This window comes from Medicago sativa, chromosome 4 (assembly GCF_051527215.1).
Source record: "Medicago sativa cultivar Bolivia chromosome 4, Bolivia_mono, whole genome shotgun sequence".
NCBI lineage: Eukaryota > Viridiplantae > Streptophyta > Magnoliopsida > Fabales > Fabaceae > Medicago > Medicago sativa.
The window spans coordinates 100504753-100526799 of NC_140752.1; the positions used below are offsets into that span (position 1 = coordinate 100504753).

The following is a 22047-nucleotide window of genomic DNA, read 5'->3' on the forward strand; positions in this document are numbered from 1 at the left end:
GCAAACTATTTGGACAACACTTGAAATTGATCAACTACATTGTGACTTCTTGTTTTTAGTTACTATTTACAAAAGTACTGTCAAAACAATTGTGGATGTAAATTATGTTATATTGATTAATAAAGCGTTAAATAAATTTTTCGCCCCTGCAAAATTAACAAATTTCATTTTCCATCCCCATCAAACAAAATGGCGTTTTTTTAACTTGAGATGAATTAAAAATAACATTTTAAAAGTTATAACGTTATAAACATATCTGTAAAAAAATCATTTAAAAATACATATTAACTTGCAAAAACTAAAATTGTGTGCAGAAAATCTTCAGAGGCATATATGCCTTTTACGAGGACGAAAATATGAAATTAGAAAAAATTTAAGGACAAAAATTATTTATCCCATTAATAAATGTATGTCAACCATGATGTATACATTTTAATTGAGCTTGTTCTTCAAATATTAATCGATTAAAGGGGTTATAATTCTGAAACTTGGTTTCATTATTCTGAGATATAATAATTCAAAGATTCGGGCATTCATACCCGAAGGCATAGACTTCCAACTTTTCATGTAAGAACAACTGAACAATTACACCAAGTTTACAAAAATTGGTGTTCCTATGTAGCACTAATCCTGTAAATGAAGGTTCCACGAATTAATCACATTCTCGAACAGTACATTCGAACCCTGGCTACCCAAAATATACAACACTATATACAGGTGTAGATCTCAATTCATATTTTCTTTGCACCCACTATAGTGGGGGAAAAACAAATAATTTAAACAATTTAAAGTAGTTTGGTACAAGGTAGCAAGTAAAAGTGATGTGACCCTAGCAACTCCATGAAATGAACAACCTTCTAAAAAGTTATACTTCTGAATCAGCCGTTGATAATTTACTTCCGATGCCTTCTCTTTTGATCAGCTCTTTGTCTCTTCTCATCATCCCATTCACGGTCATACAAGCTAACAATAATCAATTAAGGACACAGCAGGGCATCATTATTAATGGAAACTTCACATCAATTAAATCCAATAAAAAAACATGTGTTTAAACTTTAGTAACACATCTGTTCAAGGAATTTAAATTAACTCTTTTTAATCACCAAAAAATAAAACTTCACTATCTTTTTGGTGAAGAAAATGCATGCAATCCAGACACACATAGTATCATACCACATCATTCATCTTTAAGCAATTCATTTATCAAGGACGCCAATCACAGCTTTTTCCCATGCATGATGTAACAGAAAGGGAAAAAAAAGTATCTAGATAAAAAGTGGACTTGTGAATAAAGCATGCATGCATATCAACCTAAGTATTTCACAATTCAGGATACGGATCTGATTCACGACGATTCATCTTGCTGGCTACCTCTTTACCATGAATCCTAAGACTCGGTTCATCTATGTAACTGGCATGCTGAATCATTGGCCCCTTTCTGTCTCTTCCATCATACGCTTGTGACATACCAATACCGGAGAGAGGAGGCGCAACTGGTGAGTACTCCCCAGGCTCCATAGTTGGTAGATGCTCCCTCTTAAGTTTACGCCTCTTGGATGCAGCTATTTCCTCTTCTTTTAGAATGCTTGCTTTCTCTCTTTCCCTCTCTTCCACCTGCAGAAAAGAACAACAGCTGTATCAAATGTCCATTCTATTAGAACATCAGAAGATGTTAATGAGTGTTGAGAAGCAAACCTTAAAAAACAAAAATTGTGTTGAGAAACACAACTGTGCAAAACCAACAAAAACCAAACCTAAGTTCTATACGTATGTCAAAGTATACTAGTATAAATCAGAGATAATCAAAACCAGGAAGCAACCTTAGCTCAACCTGTACAGCAAATAACTCCAGTTGAAACTCTAACCATAGAACCCCTATAATGTCTTAAACTGTAACATTATGCTAAAGTATTTCCCACATTTGTTGCATTTTAACATTGAAGTAATTGTCAATGTTACAATCAGCTTCAAAAAAAAGTAGTTCCATAGAAACCCATGCTCAGTAAATGCCTGCCACTCTTTTACTTGGTATCAAATTTTGGTCACCGAAGACACTTATCACAATTTTTCATGTTAATCCATGTTTAATAAGTAGTACAAAGAAATAAGCATACTGTATTTTGGTCTTTAACTACTAAGGAATTTTTAAAAAAAAAAAAAAAAAAAAAAAACTAGTTTAGTGAATAGACAAAGGGACATATTGAGCCTCTAACAAATCCATTATGACTAATGATTTTTTAAGCACATATCCACTAGTAAAACGTAGACACTAACCCATATGACTATGCCACATGTATAATACTCAATTATGTACTCTTAGAATTTGGATCTTAACAGGCACAATATTGGTTCATACCTTCATTTCTTCACGCTTCCGATCACGAAAATCATCTTCTTTTCTACGTTTGGGATCATCCTGCAAAATCACAGTCTCTTCAGACCGTCTCAGTTCTTTTTCTTCATGCCTTGGAGAAAGTCTTTGAGAATGCCTTGTAGCTCCATACCTCCTATCAGCATCTTCATCACGCCTACCAGCCCCAAGAGATTGAGGAACCACGTTAGGAGGTAAAGGGGGTGGCGGAGGCAAGCTTTGTCCATGGAAGCGGGCCTCAGCATGAGATTTTTCTATTGTTGCATCACTGTATCGTAATTTATTTCTATCATCCTTACTTCGGTCATCCTTAGCCTTGTCAGGGAGTCTATTGAAACTCCTCTCACTACCCCTTTCTTGCACTCTCTCCACAGATCGTTCTCTTCCATATCTTTCTATCGACCTGTCCCTGGGTTTTTCAACAACAAAGTCATCACCACGAGACTTGTCCAGACGATCCAATCTTTCCCTGTGTTCCCTTTCATATCTTTCATTGCCTTTTTCTTTTGGCCTTTCCAATGTTTTATCACTTGCTCTGTATAGACCAAGTTCATCTGGTCCCACTTTGTCATCAGCAAATCGAGGATCCATCAGCTTCTCTCTTTCAGAGAATCGAACTTCACCTTCTAAATCTCTTAGATCTATATCCCCTTTCCGTCGTTTACCTAGTCTGTCTAGCTCATCAACAGAACCAGCTCGCTTCTGAATTTTTTCGCTAGACTTTGAGGTAGCTGTGTTTTCATGCCTAGGAGAATGAACTACACGAGAAGAGGATCCTCTTGTGAAGTCAGCAATATCATTTCCATCATCCTTCACCATAGAAGATTTGGCAGCTCCAACCTCTGCCCTTGATTCGTTACCAGAACCATCAAATGCGGTTGTGGCCGCTGGAGCCAAACCTTTTGCAGAACCTGAAACGCTGTTACCATTAGCACTGACTGAAGAAGAGATGTTTGTTCCTGTGTGTCTTCCATCTGATGCATGGGTCTGAAGATCCTTGTCACTGCTTGAGGAACCAGAAGTTCTGGTAACAGTTTTTCCAGATCTACCATCTTCTTTCAAAGGATCTTGTTTTGATGGCTTCAAAAGTGAACCAGTAGCCACTGAACGTTGTTTCACAGAGGTTCTTGACTGAAAACAGAAGAACCAAATCATTATGGATAAACATAAAAGGAATAAAATGGAAAACGGGACAAACAGGAATTTTAGCAGGGAGAGAATAAACACTCCAAAGCAAGTATGCACTAGAAATAGTGTCATCCTTGCCAGGAAGGTGTCCAATATGAATGAAACAACAATTACAAAAAAAAATATCAGTTTACCAATGCGCACAGCTGCATCAAGGGAATAGGTTTTTGTAAATAAATTTACCATTGAAATTGGCATTGTGATACTACATATAATGAAACATACTATAATTGCTTGAAACAATTGGATTTAGAAATTGCTTGAGATGTTTTGCCAAATTCTTTTGAGAACACAAACTTGGGTCTAAGATATAAATTTATTAGTTTTTAATGAATATTATGAACTGTAAATTAAAGAATAAGTTATTCAACTCTTCTCTTATCAATACAGCTGGTAGTGGAACTTCTTCCTCCAGATAACATGTATTCACTCAGTCTCCTTTCCCTCTACTAAAGAGGTATGCTGAGGCAATTATCAACTAGTCAACAATGTGACAAGTGACGCAAAATGGATTACAGACAAGCCCAACATACAAATGGAAAATGCTAGCTCAAAATAACAAAGATGATTAAATGCTACCTCAACATTTCTTGTAATGTGTTCATCTGGTGCCCTACTTATGGATTCTTCCACTTGCTTTGGGTTTTCCACAGATTTTAATGCCCCAGATTGTCCAGCAGGTGAGGCTAGAGATGATTGAGCATCCACTCCGTTCACCATTGAGCTACCCTTGAGTTTTACGTGGCCAGAATCAGATTTTGTCGCTGTAATGCTTTCAGTTCTTTCTGACTTCCCATCTGCAGTTTTTGTTCTTACTGTCTGTTCTTTGACTGTGTTTCCAGAGTCCAGATGTTTCCCACTGGCAGATTCAGTTTGAGAAACATGAAGACCTATCCCACTTTGGACAGCAGCAGAACTTCCTGCTGCAGATTTAGTCATAGATGGTGCAGGCTTCAATTCAAGATAACCCATACCAAATTCTTCATCGGTAACCCAGGAAGGCTGCATATTGAAAGAGATTAGTGTACTAAAACAGACAACAAATAAGCTTGTAATAAGATAACATCATACCTTCCTAGCAGCCAGTGCTGCTGCTACACCAGTTGCCAACACCTTAAGATCCTCTCTTTCATCACTTTTAATCTTAGCTACCTACATGGAAGATGAAATATTATAAATAAAAAATGCATCAGTATTCAAAACAACTAAGTTCAATTTAGGGATAACTTACCCGCTTTTCAAGGTTTATCCCACTCTTCCGTGTTACAGGAAAAACACTAGAAATTTTAGTCAACATTATAAGAGCATTTCTAATCTCCATGTACTCGCTAGATTCCAGACACTGAATTAGTAACCGTGTGATTCTTTGACTCCATTTCCAGTGTACCTGTCAGCAATAAATAAAGAATATGAAATTGGTTCATATACAGCATTATCTTATGTAAAGGTGGAAAGAACAAGGTAAGCCCCACAAAAATAATTGAGAAAAATCTGGACAACAGAGGCAAGGAAACAATTACGAGCAGCTGTAAACTAGCAAACAGATGAACTTGCCTTAATGAACTGTCCATATGTAACTCGCTGGCCGTTTGGATTTCTATAATAAACAGCAAATCCCGGCATGTTTCCACACTCACGTTCATAAATAGATTCATCACTCTGGAGATAATAAAAGGAAGAAACAAATATGAACGTAACTATTAGAATAACTGAATAATCCCTGAAAAGCTATAAAAAAAAAATTGTAAAAAATAAAATTATAAAATGTAAACAAATTGTTACCTTCCAATGGTAAGCAATCTTCAAAGTCTCATAGAGAAACCTGCCAAGCCTGCCAACCTCAAATTCAGTGCAGCAGCATATCATTGGTTGAAGGGTCTTACAAATAAGAACATCAATGTGGTTGACTGTGTTAAAAAAAGGGGTTCCAAGGGAATGAAGTTTGTGTACAAACATAGCACAATAGACAGCATCTGGCATACTGAAAGTACAGCGTGGAAATATACAACGCTGAAGAAACTCCATGTTGATCTTCAAGGTATCAGGACAGGAACTTAACCATTTGTCTTTCTCATGAAAAAGCCGCCTGCTGACAGATATGACGTTTTCTTCATGTTTATGCAGTTCACTACTCAGACGATCAAGAGATTCTTGAATTCTTTCCTTTTCTTTCTTTCTCTTGGTGATTGCTGAGCTTGAATTGTCAGAAAGCTCCTCCAAAGATTTAAGATTAGCATGCAGCTTGGCTATTTCTGATTCATAACGGTTTTTTGGAACGTGCAGGTCATATAATGTAAGACCCCAAAATGTTGCATAAAGATCGGGAGATAGGCTATTCCATGTTTTTGGAGGCAACATGGTTTTAACAGTATCAAGAAGATCTGACCAACTGCATGCAATAATAAAATAGTAAATACCAATCCCGAAAATAGCAGAAATAAACCTTGAATATCTCATTAACTATTGATTATATTGAATTGTTGACGGGAAACATCAGGTTACAATCCCTTACATAGAGCAGTTTTACCTACACTCACAATTGAGTTAACCTTCACCCTAGTAACTGCCAGTGCCAGTTGAATAGAACTACCTTTAGCCACGCGGGCAGAACTGAAACTAACAGTTGAAGCTTCTAAAGCTCAGCAGAAGGTTCTAGAATCTTAGAATACAAACAGAGGCAGTAATATACTTGTGATTGCCTAAATTCCTTATACATTCACACAGAATGGTATCTAAATCCATCATGCATATTGGAGAGTTCAACATGACAATACCCCATGAAAGTTATAAAAAATACAGGGTAAAAGTTTAGAATTATAACCTAATGGGATTTTTGTTGGAGCCAATATCTAGAACCATACTACCAGAATAATCTGCCGGGTCAGACTCAAAGTTCGTGGATGAATCACTTGCAGAATATTTATCTTCCATGGGCCAGCAAACATCGGGAGTCTTCTGAGACTTGAAAAGTCTCATAACAGGGCGATATATCAAGAAAGCAACCTGACCAGAAAAAAGGAATTAAAGGCAGGTTCGGGTGAAGAACCATATGCCGTAAAAGCTGAAACTCAAGGGAAAACCAGAACAGAAATATAGATGATGACATGAGGTAATGAAGTTTATCAGAAACATAGAGACAGAAGGGAAACAAAAACCTCAGGGTCCAAGTGGTAAAGATGGATCAAGTCATCAAGTGAGGGACTAAGAATAGCATAATTTGATCCTGGTATGACTGCACTGCCTAGAAAATCCACATATTGAAGGAGAGTTCCATGGCATCTATCAAACTGTTCACTGACCATCTTGATGTAGGGTGCATCTGCATTGACGAGAACCCTGCAAAAACATTAAATTTCAGAATAAAATATTAATCATCAGCTCTAACATTTTTAAGTTTAAGAGCTTACAGAGAACGATGCTGAGCAAGAAGAAGCAAGAGGGGGGTTGCCAACTTCGGTTCATCTTTCGGAAGTAATGCATCTCTAAGTCTGCTAGTTGACTTTATCAATGCCTGCATAATTATTAGATATCTTAGTGACTTACAAAGTCAATCTACAAGTCACATTATAAAACAAAAAATTGGGTATAATTGCTCTGCAATTGAATTTCAAAGCAAGATATATCATTAACTAGAGGTTGAAAATTTTGAGTGTAAAAACAGAAACACCAAACACAATTCAAACAGGAGGCATCCTCTCTGCTTTCTATTCAGCATTCAGTGAAGTTATGAAAAAAGATCAACCATGAAATTGCTACTTAATCACAGTTCACATTGGTCCATTTTAAGCTCAATCAATTATGCAACTAACAAAAAGATGTTCATTGTATGCCTTCACTTGATTTTCCAAAACCAAATGCAAACAAGTGTTCTTTTTTTTTTTTTTTTTGAACAAGCAAACAGGTGTTCATTAACCAGTTAGATAAGTACAAAACAACTGGGCCAGGGTAAATTAAAACAGTGAACCACCACACCGACAAAATTGTCTCCCTTTCACCTAGATTAGAATTTCAATCTGTCGAAAGTGTCATTTCATTAATCTCTTGCTTTCCAAAACCTTTGAAGATTTACATTTTGTACCTTATTATTTCGGGTCATCCCAAAAGAAGTTGCTTGATATTTCAGAGTCTCACTCCCTGCCATAGCGTCCAGCTGTTCCTCGGTCAAGTTCTCTGTGTACTGAACATTTGCCATTTGTTGGATGAGCTCCTAAAAAACCAGCAAAAATATTCAATAACGAACAGTATTTGGTATTTCATGAGTCATATCTCACACAATAGTATTCATTAAAAAATCAACAAAGAAGAACCTGCAATAGAACAAGCTCAATTCCTTGTCCCCTTTTTAACTGGTTCACAAGATACTGGAAAAGGCCCCGCAATTCCATTGATGGGTACTTCTTACATCTATCATAAAAAGACGTCTTGTAATCATGAAAATGTTCAAAGAATATCACGCTCTTGAAATACACAAACTCATGAAAATGTCAAAGAATATCATGCTCTTGAAATAATATACACAAACGTTATACACAATTCTGAACAAAAACAGGCAATGATGGAGACAAGATCAACCAACTCAAACTATTTATAACAAGTTGCACGGACATTGACCTTAATAAATAAAAAATGGACACTGAATCTAACAACAAAATCGGGGCAAGAAATTGCAAGCATGGTTTCATCAACTAGAAACAGGTTTTCTGGAGACCCTCATAACTTGATATATAATAGATTAAAAAACAGGGCAGACCGGTGCATTAAAGCTCCCGCATACGCAGGGTCTGGGACGGGGTCCCAACATTTTTGGTGTATTGTACACACCCTGTCTTTTACACAAGATGTTGTTTCCAGGACTTGAATCTGTGAACTTTCAGTCACGTGACAACAACTTTACCGTTGTGCCAAGGCTCCCCCCTTTCTTGATATAGAATAAAAAAAAATTAAAAAAAATTGATATATAATAACTGCCACACATCCCAACAACTCTGCCCAAAGAATATAAAATCGGGTACCCAGCATATAATTAATTTGCTCAACAATATAGCCAGTGGCACATTCTGTCAAGACATGCTGTATACTAGGTCCTACTTGCACATAAAACTTGAGGGTCAATGATTTCGACCAAATTATTGTCTTTATTTCGCATGCTATTTGTTAAATTTCTTTTTCATGCTCCATTACCCATTGTTTCCATAATTATTTCTTATCGAGTGACTGCTATTGAATTCATTAATAATTAATATTCTCCATTCATTTAATACTGATCTCTTACATTTCACAGCTAACGACTTTGTCTAAGTACATGGTTTCTCTTTAATAAATAACTCAAATAAGCATGCATACTAAAAAGTAAAAACTGATATTCTTTATCTAAAAAAATTATTTTTGTTTACTAAATCATGAAAGATAGATCATACCTTCCTCCAATTTCCTATTTTTACACAACATTATGCCATAACTTTATCAAGCAGATATTTTTTCATATTGTGTATTTTAGGAGTCACATATGTATGTTAAAAGTAGCTTATTGATGATATAACTAAGGCCCTCTAAAGATGCGCCTAACCATTAAACATATACTTCAGTTCACAAGCCGGAATTTAGAAAGCTAATACAGATTATAACCACACTCCAACTCTATTTTATATTATTAAGCACTGAATACTATATAAATCAAGAGAATGCTTCAGAGAAAAAGAGGGCGAGAGAGAAGAAAACCAAACCAAACTGTTCCAAGGCCCTATCCCTCCAAAGCAAAAACAAATTTCTAGCAGAATAATGGCCCCATAGTTGTTTAGGATTTACAAGTATGCTCAGCAAACATAATGCAGTGGCAAGCAAATCAATCTTCATTATCGATGTATGTATACCCACGCAAGACCAGATATTACAAAATATGTTATGCTATCCATTTATCAGAACAAGGGAACTCAATCTCGATGTGCTATACAGACAACACAATCATGAATTATCCTGTTGTAGTGAACTATTGTAGGTCAACCAGGTAAACTACTGTTAAGTCAAATGAATTCTGTATTGTCTGACTTCCTTGTATTTGAAGACGGAACGTACTATCTAACAGTACTGCTCCTCCAGTATGTCCATTTGCAGATTAACAGCTACAGAGAGTTAATGGTTTCTTTCATATTTCGCGGTCTCCATTAGCATCAGAAGGTGAAAGTAATAACTAATGGAGTATTCCACTTGCAAGAATGCTAATACCAACTTAAGTTTCATCAGATGGATCCAAACCTACAAATTATCAGCTCCACGCCAAGAACAAAGCATTCATGTTGAACAGTTGGGATTCCGCAATGACTAATCATCATAAAGTAATAGCCCAAATTAAACAGTCCAGGTTCTTCCCTCTCTACAAGGCCAAAAGCTTAGGAATTTGGTCCCAAATTTTTTGAAACCCATGACCAATTAAGCAAAGACAAAATGTTTAACACGTGGTATATGGATCTGTCCCCCTCCTGAACGTACATATCCCATAATAGCCGTTAAACTGTCATTTCATTATGGACATTAGAAATGACAGAGAAAAACTGAGAACACGGCTATCATGCATACAATACAACACAGATGACTTCCAACATAGATCATTGAGAATCACAGATATCATGCATACAACACAGATGACTTCAAACTGATATTATTCCACTTTGTAAGCACTCATTCTTTTATCTCCAGTAACTAATTGTATCTGGAAACAGTACTGAGCTGCCAAGCTATCGAAGAGAAATTAATAACCAACTTAACGAATACCTTCATTTAAATCAGATAATTCTCCAACTATCGTGGTAGAGTCCTATTGTAGCTTAAGTGGCATATTAACTGTATAAATTGTCCTTAAGAAATTACAAGGACAATGGACTAATGGAAGTTTGAACTTTGTACTTTGAAAAGATAGCAAAGAAATGCCCACCCCTTTCGACCAATAAATATCTGTTCCACAATATCTGTCACCAAATAACAGTAACTTCACATCATACAGCTGTCTGTGCATGCCACCAACTGGCAAGCAGAGTGGTTTGAATTGATGTGAATTGCCGGTCAGGGATACAAAATGCTGCTATACCCAGCAATCCTGCATTTGCTAAGGTTGATCTGCAACCTGGAATTGGATACAAGGCACTCCGGATATATCTAAATTCTATAGGATGCCGTACATAAACAAAAATGACTAGGGAATTTTATTATCAAAGATACACATGACATGATTCCATAAAAAATAAGAATTTGCAAGAAATATAAAAGTCAAATATCATCCGAACAACATATAAAAGAAAAGATTTCCCATTATGCTTTAATCAAAGAAGAAAACCCATTAATATTCATTCCCATATCCCAATACTAAATTTCAAAAGGATTGTAGTTGCTTCATATAACTTAACCAAATGCACAGGATAACTTGTCAAGAAAACTAAATATAGTAGAAGTGCAAAGGAAACAACTATACATACAGGTGGCCCCAAAATGAAGCTAGAGATTGAAGCCAGTCTGACAAGTTAAGCCCGTCATCCTTCAACTTATCACGTCCTCCAAGTGCCAATCGCTCAATCACAACGTATTCCAATATATCATATTCAAGCTGTTATGACAAAAGAGTAAGGCTCCAAATCAAAAACAATCTACCAATATTGAAAACAACTTCCAAAAGCAGAACATGGTTAATGTACAAAAGAAATAAAGAAGGGAAAAGTGCCACGGCATATATGAAAAGAAAAATGGTTGTGCTTCAATCTAATTGCGCTTCAATCTAAATTAGAAGGCTTCCTTTCATCCATAGGTGGTTGTGTAAGCATAATTCAAGTTTCTTTATATCCTCCTTTATTACACATTCTTTTTCTTTTCCTGATTTGAATACGACGGAGGTGACTCAAAGGATTGAAAAATAAATACTCCCTCCGTCTCTAAATTATAGTCGTTTGAGGTTTGTGCACGATTATTAAGGAAATGATTAATTGTGTTGATTTTGTTGGTAAAAGTAGTGTCATTTACTAAAACACTGTAGTTAGTGGAGTAGTTAAGTTGGATGAAATTCAATAAATAAGGGTATATTAATGGGAAAAAAATAATAAATGCTGCATTGGTATTCTAAAGTGACAATTATTTTGAGAAAAAGAAAAAATTGTAAAGAGACAATTATTTTGAGACGGAGGGAGTAAAGATCTTAGGTCGCACGTCTTTTATCGCTTATAGTGAGTTCAGATATTACGATATCTATAGTGGATGCACTGAACAAGATAGCGAAAGGAAAACACAAAAATACAAACCTGAGTTAAATACTTAAACGCATCCACTACAGGAGTTATCATGTCTCTGTATGCCTCAATCTACATATCAAACAATATGAAAAAATCAACAAAACAGAGTGCACAACATCATATAGGCCAAGGCCCTTAGACTTTGCAGAATAAAAGCTCTAGTAAATCAGCACCTGGTGAACAATTGTTCGAAGGACAGTCATAGGGTTGGCATGAGCTAATTTTGCAACCATCCGACCCAGCTGCTTCAAATTTTCCTTTGCCAGCCGTTTCAAAATACGTCTAGTGTCCAACTGTGTAAAACAATAAAGCAAAGAGAATAAACATAACAAAGAATCAGATGTGACATTAAGCATAGATAGTCCACTAGTATGTAGATCATCGAACCTTGGCAGTTTGTCTCGCAGCCAACAGCATAGGATAGCGATCGTCATCTTTTTCCCATTCACCATATAAATGATATCGTGCCTAGATAAGTAACACTCATCAACCAATCTTGTACATTACGGATAACAATATATCAGGTAAAAAGATAAACAACAAATGCAAAGGAAAACCTCATAAGGAAGAAGACTCATTAGTTCCCAAATTTCCTGGCCAACAGCTGGATTAGCAGGAACCAGCTGTAGAGAAGGTAGTAGACAAGCTCCTAAAGCATCCTCCACTCTTAGCCTTGCTTCCTTCAAATGTAGGTTAGGATTTCCAACATGAAATTGAGGATTCAAGGCACCGTCGCCCTGACTTACAAGCTCAAGAGCAGAAAGGTAATAACCTCTCAACACCCTGCAAACCTACACATGTTTGAGGGAGAATAAGGCAGGAAGGAAAATCATGATCAGCGTAAAATATACAAAGGAGACAAGTCACCAGGAATATTAAAACAACTTGATGCACCTTCTGTAACAGCATAGTATCTCGGTAGAGAAAAGGTCCAGTACAAGCAAGCATCTGAAAAAGTTCCTTTGGAAGATCTATGAAAGAATTGTGTCCTGAAGGGTTATCAACATCCATAGCATCAGTGCTGCCTCCAGTGGACAATCCAGAGTTTTGAAGATGTGCTTGACGAATAACATCATACGGGGAAGAAATTGACTTCTCAATAAGCCTGCATGAAGATCTCGATATTATTTAAAGCTATTGCTAAAAACAATCGCTCAAACAAATAGTCGACCATAGCAAAACTCAAAACCAATTGGCCCAAAAATATATGCTCTTAAATGCATGCACATGCTACAGAGTACAAACATACAGGCATAACTGAATGTTGGATGTTCACCTCCAATTTGGAAGGGCATCTCGCAGTCTATTTCAAAAGATTTTGGAGGGAAAGATTGGGGCAAAGTTTTGTGGAGGCATGCAGTTGGAGCAGTTATGTCTATTTGGTTGGTATGTAGTGGAACATTTTAGAGCACTGTAGCTACTGTTGCTGTATCGCAAAATGAATTTTTTTTTTAGAGCAGTGTAGCTACTGTTACTGTTGCAGTGTAGCTATTCATGTGACCTTTTTTTTTAGGAATGTGACCCGTTTCTTAAAATTGTGTTCAGTGGTTTTCCTTTTTTTTATTTTTAAATGTGGACAGAAACAGCCGATAAACAATAAAGTAATATACCCAAAGCTATTCATTCCAAACAGCCATCCCCCTCCGCCTCCCGTACCTCCATTTTTTATTGCTCAACTCAGTCTGTCCCCCTCTCACAGCCTTACATCCGATGTTTGGCCATCATTCTCTATTTTATCACTCTACTATAATATCTTCCCATGTGTTCCACAATTTCACCTATTTTCTATTTTTTGTAGTGCATAATAGGTTAAACAAAGAAGAAAAAGGATACTGATGTCACATAACTCCTCTGGCTTTGCTTCAGGATAAAATAGCTTTTATAGCTTTTAATGCCATTACAGTTTCTAATATGCAATGGCATTGGATTTCGATACCATCACTTCCATCTCAAAGACCAAGTAGTCCAGAGGCCTTGCCACCCCAGTCACCAATGTTTTCGAATCATGACCGGCGCACAGACTACCACCCTAGTCTGGCACTAAGTCCAACTTCGTAGCTGGTCATGATCCAGATTGGGTGGTGACAAAGTTGGTATCAGAGCCTGGTTTTTTGTGGGGGTTCTTTGTGTCCTGAATTTCATACAGTTTTCAGTACAGTCTGACTCTATTTTATTGGCATGGTAGTTAGTCTAAGAAAAACATAGCTTTTGTTTTTGGAGGATGTCTTATTACCCACCCTCTTTATTTCTCTTATATTACTACAAACTCTGCTACAGATAAGTATACATCCTCATCAATATTATCATATACTTGTCTCCAAAAGAAAAACACATCAAAAATACATTCACCAGACATGCATGTCCAGAATGCACCCAAATATAAGTTCTCAAAGCTAGTGTCTGCAGACAGAGAGATATCATACACAAGCCTTACCTAAACAAACTATCACATATTTGGATATGTTCCACTGGATTGAGTGATGAGAGACGTTCAAACAGTACATGTGCATGATACCTGTTAAAACAAAAGGAAACGAACCCATGAAAATATACATATATGCATATTTAGTAGAACTTTGAGAGGAACCAAATCTTAAGAAAAAAAATCATAAACCTTGAGATCCACATTTTATCTCAATAACATGGTTTTATCGAATTAAGATTCAAATCGTAAAGACCTATTTCTAAATTTTTAATATAATCTTTGTTATGAATTGTAAGATATATGATAAATAAAAGTATGGTATTTTTAAGTAAAAACATGTGAAATAGCAAAAATTAAAGTTGATTTATCACATAAGAACCACAAAAGAATTCAAGATTCAAGTAAAAAATCCCATGACAGAAAAAAGTGACTGCTATAGAAAGTTGACAAAATCAGGTTGTGATTCATGTCCAAAATAGATACACATGAATTCATATTGATTGGGTTCAATTTTATGTTGAATTGGGAAACGACGCACATCTATCGTAAGATACTGAAAACCATGCTCAATAACATATTCCGCAACGCTGATTAAATCATCATGTGTAAAAACAATAACGCAAATGAAATCAAAGGCAAATGTCTACACGAACAGCAAAAACAATTTTCCACTGTCAACATTGTTATTGTTAAGTAGCAAACAATCAGTATGCAAAAAGAGATTAATTTATATACACTGTCAGTATACAAAAAATTTACAGATGGATCCAATGATGTGTTTACACATCATTTAATCAATTAAAAACACATGACTTTCCATAACTCATTAATTGATGTGGCAACACATAATTGGATGAATGTGTAAAACTTTGGTACACTGACAGTATATAAATCAATCTCAAATAAAAATAGTTGAATATATTCGTTATTTTTTGACATGGTATCCAAAGCAATTTCAACTTCAAACTGACATAAAAGGGGGAAGGCTATACATTTAGTTCAGACATCACAAAAGTTTACCATCCAAACGATAAAAACTAACAGCTTATAATAATAACTGTCTTCATAACCACATGCTACAAGTAGGTTTACAAATCAGCATACCAGTCATCCACAGAAAGGAAGCCAATAAGCAAGCCCAAAGTTTGATTGTTTTGAAGCTCGGATTTCCGCTCGTCAACCGCATCAGTTTCCATGGCTAAGGCGGCAAAGAGATCAATGGTGACATCCCCCGTTTTCTCCTCGTCCATTAGATCTTTTCCAGTAGCAGCAAGGTTGATTTTTCCAATTTTATTAGCCTGTAATTAAGATTGTTAATCTTCTTGATACCAGACAAGCGTCAAAACAAAATATGAAAGCAATGGAGGACAGGGTAGAATAAAACATTTATATGTTAATATTACACAAGATCAACACCAACACAAATAGGTCAAATATAAGGAGAATTAAGAACTGGGAGTTTACATATACCAAAATACCCAACCCAGATTGTTTTGCAACATTCAGAAACAAGTCACCAACAAACTAAGGAAAGATTAATAATGCAAGGCATGAATGAGACCAAACACTTGGCTGGCCTCACATAGGTCATCAACAAGGAACCGTCAAAGCAAGCATCATGGCTAAGAAAGTCATGGACAGAAGGCCCTCGGAACGTTTGTGACTGTAAAAGTTCAGGAACTTACAGCCATATATTAATATGACCCAAGGAAAATGGATCTCTCTTTTTAGTTCTGAAGCACAGGAAGAGATTGGACTGTTTTCTTGCAATTTAAAGACATGTTAACTCTTAATCACTCTTTTTCTCTTTGGCAAAATTTATGATTTTATGGCTAGATTCCTTTTTTTAATTATAACAATAAAGCCTTATCCACCACTATCGTTATGAAGAATATATTTTTTAACAATAAAGCCTTATCCACCACTGTCGTTATGAAGAATAAAAAAACCAACAGCAATAAGTAAATAAATAAACTAACTTCCAGAGTATGAATACCTCATCAAGGCGCTTGGAAGAGAAAGTGCTATAATGCTCAAATGCTTCTACGTCCTTGGGGAGTAAATGAGCGTAACTGCAATCAAAATTATAGTTAAAAAAGTATCTCATAAATTGCACAAAGCATTTCCAGTCTACATGCCAGTTGCATTGCATTTACACGGTAATTATCAGAACATACATACGGACTACTTCGTTTTTGGCATGATTATATGGTGCAATCATTCTTCTATACATCATCAATTTCTTCTAGAATGTTTAAAACGTGACTCACAATAAGTATTAATCTTTACAAGCAAAAATGGTGTGTAAATCTCCTTCAATGCAACCATCACTTTGTATCACCCATAGAGCAAAAAATTGATTCAGTATTGAATTGTTCAGAGCTATGACTATATATAACGTAAGAAAGGTAAATATGATTCTTGAGCAGCACATGGGCACAACATCTTACATGCTATCAAGATCAATAAAATCTTGCTTCACCAGCAGAGCTGCAAGTCTATAAAGCCCATATGGTACAGGATTACTGACTTCCATGCGCTGATAATATTGAAATTTAAATCCAAGAATCTGTGAAGCATGAGACTGCATAGAACAGAAAAATTTATGATATAAAAAACTGCCAATTAAAAATTTCAAATTAAATATAAGAATGGCCTAGGCTTCAATTTTTACTACCTTGGGAAAAATAGGAATCAGCTCTATAAACACATCATTATCAGGCTGAAGTTCAAAACACTCAAGTACCTGATAAGAAACATCCGTCAGTAACTAGATATAACAAGAAATGATAATGCAGATAGGACCTGAATTTATGGGGAAAAAGACGCTTGAAGAGTTCCAACTTACAATATCAAATACACGGTTTGGATCCAAATCAAAATGGCCAATCAATGACTGCAAAAGTAAGCTAAACCAGAATTATGATCATTATTATTATAAAACAAATACAGAAAATCGGAATAGTCATAATACTTGGAACCATTAAGACCTTAATAATGCCAATTGTTGATGTAGATCCTTTTTGAGTTGGCGCTTCAGAGTCCCGACAAAGTAGAGTGACCTATACAATTAGCCTAAATTTAATCTTATGTGGAAAGCATAAGGCACAGGAAAAGAAAGTATTATGACTATGTATGAATTCTAATTCTTACAACTCAGCCAAAATCTCCAACTTAAACAAATATTAAAGACTGACATGATGTTGTATTCAATCACGCAATATGTAAGAATTAGAACACCAAAAAGAACCATATTGTTGATTGAAAAGGCCCAGTAAAAATTTAAGGATATGATCTAATGTGATATCTATTAACCATGCAGCGATTATTCCTAAATCTACAAAAGAGTTTCATAACAAAGCCCCCAAAATAGAAAACAAGCATTATAATTTAAGTCCCTTCACATAGAAACATAACTTCACTCCTTAATGCTCTTATATTATTTCCACATCAGTGTATTTTCATTGGACCGAGGTACAACAATAGATGGACCCATCCTAATGCTCGATTAATTGGATGTCATCCTGCCATTTAAACAGAGTTTCTAATATCTATATTTGTCTTCCGTGCATGATTACTCTCTAAGTCAAGATAAATTATCTGCTCTTAAAGTCAAACATAGTTTTCTTGAATACTCTTGAGTTCATAAAGGTTATTTGCCTGTTCCTTATCTTGATCCACAACTCGACTCTCTCCACAGTATTGGAAAAATGTCAAGAAGCAATTCTGCCATATATACTCAAGCTATTTCAAAACCAAGATAGGTCAGGTTTTGAAAAATAGGTTCCATTTTGGTTCGGAACTTCCAAACATGTGTGTCTCAGACCATGTAAAACCTGAAACCAATTAACTACCATGGTAGAAGAAAAATAGGTTCCATTTTGGTTCGGAACTTCCAAACATGTGTGTCTCGGACCATGTAAAACCTGAAACCAATTAACTACCATGGTAGAAGAGTATCATTTAGTAACATGATAATATCGATAGTAACCTACAACACTGTTTTACTTCTCTTAAGATCTGAAACACTTCCTAATTAATTGAACTCAAAAAAGGAAGATACAATTTCTCTTATATGCACTGTGTTCAGTCAAAACCTTTATGGGTGCAAATGCAACAACCAAAATGTAATAATAATGCGTAGAAAACATCCTAGAAAGTAAAAAAAAAAAAAAGTCAGGGAGAAAAGAAATTCTGATCATACCAGTTTGGCATAGCCCTCACTTTCTTCTCTGAGAAGGTTGAATTTCGTTTGCTGGTAAAGAAGTCGTGTATTAACTCTGACCTGAAGTCAACAGCACAAATGAATCAAATACATACAATAATGAAATTCCCATTCGAGCAGACATAGAGTCAAAGACAAAGCGAAGAGTGAAGAATCTAAATTCTAAATATTTGATTCTGAAAAGTTGACTCTGAATACAAGAGGTTTTGGGTATTTATAAGGTCAGTGTAACTTAACTGATTGAATTCAATTAGTTACACTTTGCAACTAACTTGTAAAGCAGAAATGGATTTTGTTATTTACTGATAAACAAACTAACATTAACCAACTACGAGTAAGAATGAAGTTTAAGATCAATAATGATGTTTGTGACATAACCGCGACTTTGCCATTTTCAAAAAAATTGTGACTTTGTCCTTTTCAAGAAAACTGCGACTTTGTAAGGTCCTTGTCATATAATTGTTTCCATAACATAAGCAACAAAGACCGGGTATGAAAAAATCTTAAGATCGATAATGATGTGTGACGTATAATTATAACTTTTTATTTGTAGGATCATTGTCTTATAAAAAAAATTCCAACTCAAAAGCAACAAAGACCAAGTATGAAAAAAGATTAAGATTAATAAAGATGTGTGTGACATATAATTGTAAGTTCGTTGCATATAGTTTATTCCATTGCATGTGCGTGTCTACACAGGTGTATGGCCATTTCTTTTGGTGGAGGTTCGCAGGTAGCAACCCCACATTTTACTCAAGACAAAACTCAATTTATTTCCTCTTAACACAACACCTGTGAGTAATTTATAGCAAGAGAAAAAGAAAGAAGCAGAAGCCGTTACATTGTGGCACACATTTATAGATTATGTGCTTACCTCTTTTCCCTTTAACTCCTGAGCCTTAATTTTGATAAATTCAGCCTCCCCCAAAAATTCTTCCTGCAGATGCATAATATACCAATAAAATTCTATAAATGGATGAAACCTACTAATGCATAAAAGCTCAAGCCTTTGTAATATTGCTCAACAAACTAACTGGATGACGAATGATGAGCTGTAATGTTTATAATTTGAAAATGAAGGCGACTAGAAAAACAGACCTCACAACGTTCTTGAAGTAGCCTAACTGGAACCAATTCAGATTCTACAAGCCATCTTGCCTACAAAATTAAAACTTTTAAGCAAAAAACAAATTGTAGATAAACTTAAATGAATAAAAACCATAAATTTTATACAAAAGATGAATATCTACACAAAAACATTTGTATTGAATAAATCACATAAGATCAAATACTGACCAGTTTAATGAGACGAGAACGAAACTCTCCTGACAATGTAAGCTGTAACAAAGGAGATGAGCAAGTAAATAGATTTGGTGGACTTAGTACAAACAATATAGTTATAAAACGTAAACAATCGGAGTTACAAAAACATTCAATATCCCATCGCATGATTATAGGCCTCTGTGTGTGTGTGTGTTATGGTGTTTAAGAATATGGAATTTCACAAAAATTGATACAACTACAACCAAGCCTTATCCCACTAAATGGGTCAGCTACATGGATCAAACGCCGTCATAATGTTCTATCATATATCATGGGCCTGTTTGAACAAATAGCTTATTTGCAGCTTAGAGCACAAGCCCTTATCATGATTAGAACTTGTGTTTAAGCTTTTTTTATAGCAAAAGATAAAACAGTGTTTGCATTATTTTTTATATGCTATAAGTTGTTTTTATAAGCTATATTGGATAGTTTATGAAACTGAGTTGAAAAAAAAAACTTATGAAAATTGTCATAAGTTTTTTTTTTAAGTTCTCCAAAACAGTCTCACAGAATTTATCCCAGTAGATAAGGTCAAATAAGCCAATCCAAACAAGCTCCATATCCCTATCCTTCCTAATTTTTCTCTTATAACTTTTCTATGTCTTCCCTCTTCTTCTATTGATTTGACTACTCGTCATCTGATCTACTCTCTTACAACAAAATCTACAAGTCTTCTCTCTACGTACATGTGCAAACCACCTAAGCAGAGTTTCTACAAACCAGCTATGGTAAGTAATAACTATCATCAATCCTTTACTAAGTAACAATATTTGATTACGACAATTCAGAACAAAAGCAAAAATGGGAAAGATAAAGAGCAAGAGCTGAAAAAACGAGCTTATCAATAATAATCTCAAAAATTCAAAAGCATAAGTAACTCACATCTTGAGCCATCTGGCTAACTATATCCGCAAAATTTGATGCAATTTTGTGAGGAGAAGCTTTATCCGAAAATACAACAGAATCTAACGCTACTTTACACTTGGGAAACGGTAATTCACCTCGAACCTAACAACAATCAATAATTGAAAACAATAATAAGAGCATTGAATTGAATTGAATTGAATTGAATCGGTGATTAATTAATGGAAAAAAGAACGCACCATAGTCCAAGAGAGTTCATAGAGGAATCTGAGCAATGGAACGGGTTGGGAGAGTTTGAAAGAAGCGTTGTTGGAACTCTTCCATTCGCGAACACAGTCTTCTGTTATGAATACACACTGCACCGGTGGCACGGACATGATCGCAAACCCTAGAAAATAATAATTATTGAAGGTGAATTCGGGAAGAGGGGGGGTTTAAGAAGAAGAAGAGAGTCGCATTCCCTTGTTATTATATCAAACCGGAATTTGATGGATTTAGGGTTTCAGGAGATTCTTCTGCATTTTCGATTGCGGTATCACTGAATTTTAAAATAAATAAATTACGCAACTATGAAATGAAAATCATTTTTTTTACTAGATTAAATTAAATGTATATGATTGAATTGTTATAGTTATGTCATTTTTTTTTTCTTTCTTATAGATGATGGTATCATGTTTGTGATATGTATTTAACATTTTTTTTTAAATTAAAAGAACAACAAAGATAGCTCATAATTTCTTCAAAGTGTACTAGATCATCACATAACGCTACAATTAACTTCTCTTCAAAAAATAAATTAACTTAATTCATTTTTAAAATTGAAGAAAGAATGCCATTTTCACATAAATTTGAGATTGCATTTCGCAAATAATTCAAAGCTGGTTGAGAAGACGTCTTTCGAAAGCAAGGAGATGAGTATCAATTAAATCAGTTGCACAATCTATTCGTATATTCACTTGTCCGGTGTAGATAATACTCCTCTCCCTTCATGAACAACAACTACCTTCTTACTACTCTTCTTCTTTTGGGTTCATCTTAACAAAACTCGATCGTTTCATCGTTTTGTTTCTTCCAAGTGTTGTGACATATACCCATATTACTGTATTTTGCTTACACAACTTAATAAACCCAAATTGAGGCACATTTTGAAATTTAAACGTCAAAAAATACAATAAAAACGTCAACACCCCCTAATTTTGATGTTATCGGTTTTTCCAAAAATAAAAAACACCCTGACTAACCAAGAGAATGAGATGATGAATAAGTTTGTGGTGCTCAATTGTCACGAAGTGAGGTGTTTCTCAAGTGTAATAAAAACACAAAGAAACAAACATGGTAGGCGATGCGCTTATGTGCAAAGAGAAATTTGGTAGGCGACGAA

The 22047-nt window shown here is 35.3% G+C and overlaps 1 protein-coding gene across 2 annotated transcripts; it reads right to left on the reverse strand.

Moving 5' to 3' along the window:
• Positions 1 to 510: 510 nt before the first annotated feature.
• THO2 lies at positions 511 to 21190 on the reverse strand. Of its 2 annotated transcripts, none has more exons than XM_085706661.1 (32): positions 20906 to 21190; positions 20685 to 20810; positions 19776 to 19817; positions 19578 to 19637; positions 19354 to 19416; positions 18459 to 18539; positions 17245 to 17316; positions 17103 to 17150; positions 16932 to 17000; positions 16705 to 16838; positions 16251 to 16326; positions 15359 to 15552; positions 14264 to 14344; positions 12724 to 12934; positions 12387 to 12620; positions 12217 to 12297; positions 12003 to 12122; positions 11839 to 11898; positions 11026 to 11153; positions 7867 to 7963; positions 7638 to 7766; positions 6967 to 7070; positions 6715 to 6895; positions 6381 to 6562; positions 5342 to 5948; positions 5114 to 5218; positions 4791 to 4946; positions 4631 to 4711; positions 4139 to 4561; positions 2357 to 3502; positions 1337 to 1614; positions 511 to 963 (listed from the first exon to the last, which is right to left on the reverse strand). In XM_085706661.1, the coding sequence occupies exons 1-32, from the start codon at positions 21041 to 21043 to the stop codon at positions 894 to 896; spliced, it is 5577 nt and encodes a 1858-aa protein (XP_085562787.1). In that variant the 5' UTR covers positions 21044 to 21190; the 3' UTR covers positions 511 to 893. The 2 variants fall into 2 exon arrangements, with proteins under 2 accessions (XP_085562787.1, XP_085562788.1); XM_085706662.1 differs by having other exon boundaries at positions 17103 to 17163.
• Between the last annotated feature and the right edge of the window lie 857 nt (positions 21191 to 22047).

Bases quoted from the DNA above. Each gene is read 5' to 3' on its own strand.
- THO2 (XM_085706661.1), bottom strand. From the start codon at position 21,043: ATGTCCGTGCCACCGGTGCAGTGTGTATTCATAACAGAAGACTGTGTT. The intron at 17,001-17,102 runs GTAAGTTGGAAC...GTTTCTTATCAG, and splicing joins CAAACCGTGTATTTGATATT to GTACTTGAGTGTTTTGAACT. The intron at 3,503-4,138 runs GTAGCATTTAAT...TTCTGTTTTCAG, and splicing joins ACATTACAAGAAATGTTGAG to TCAAGAACCTCTGTGAAACA.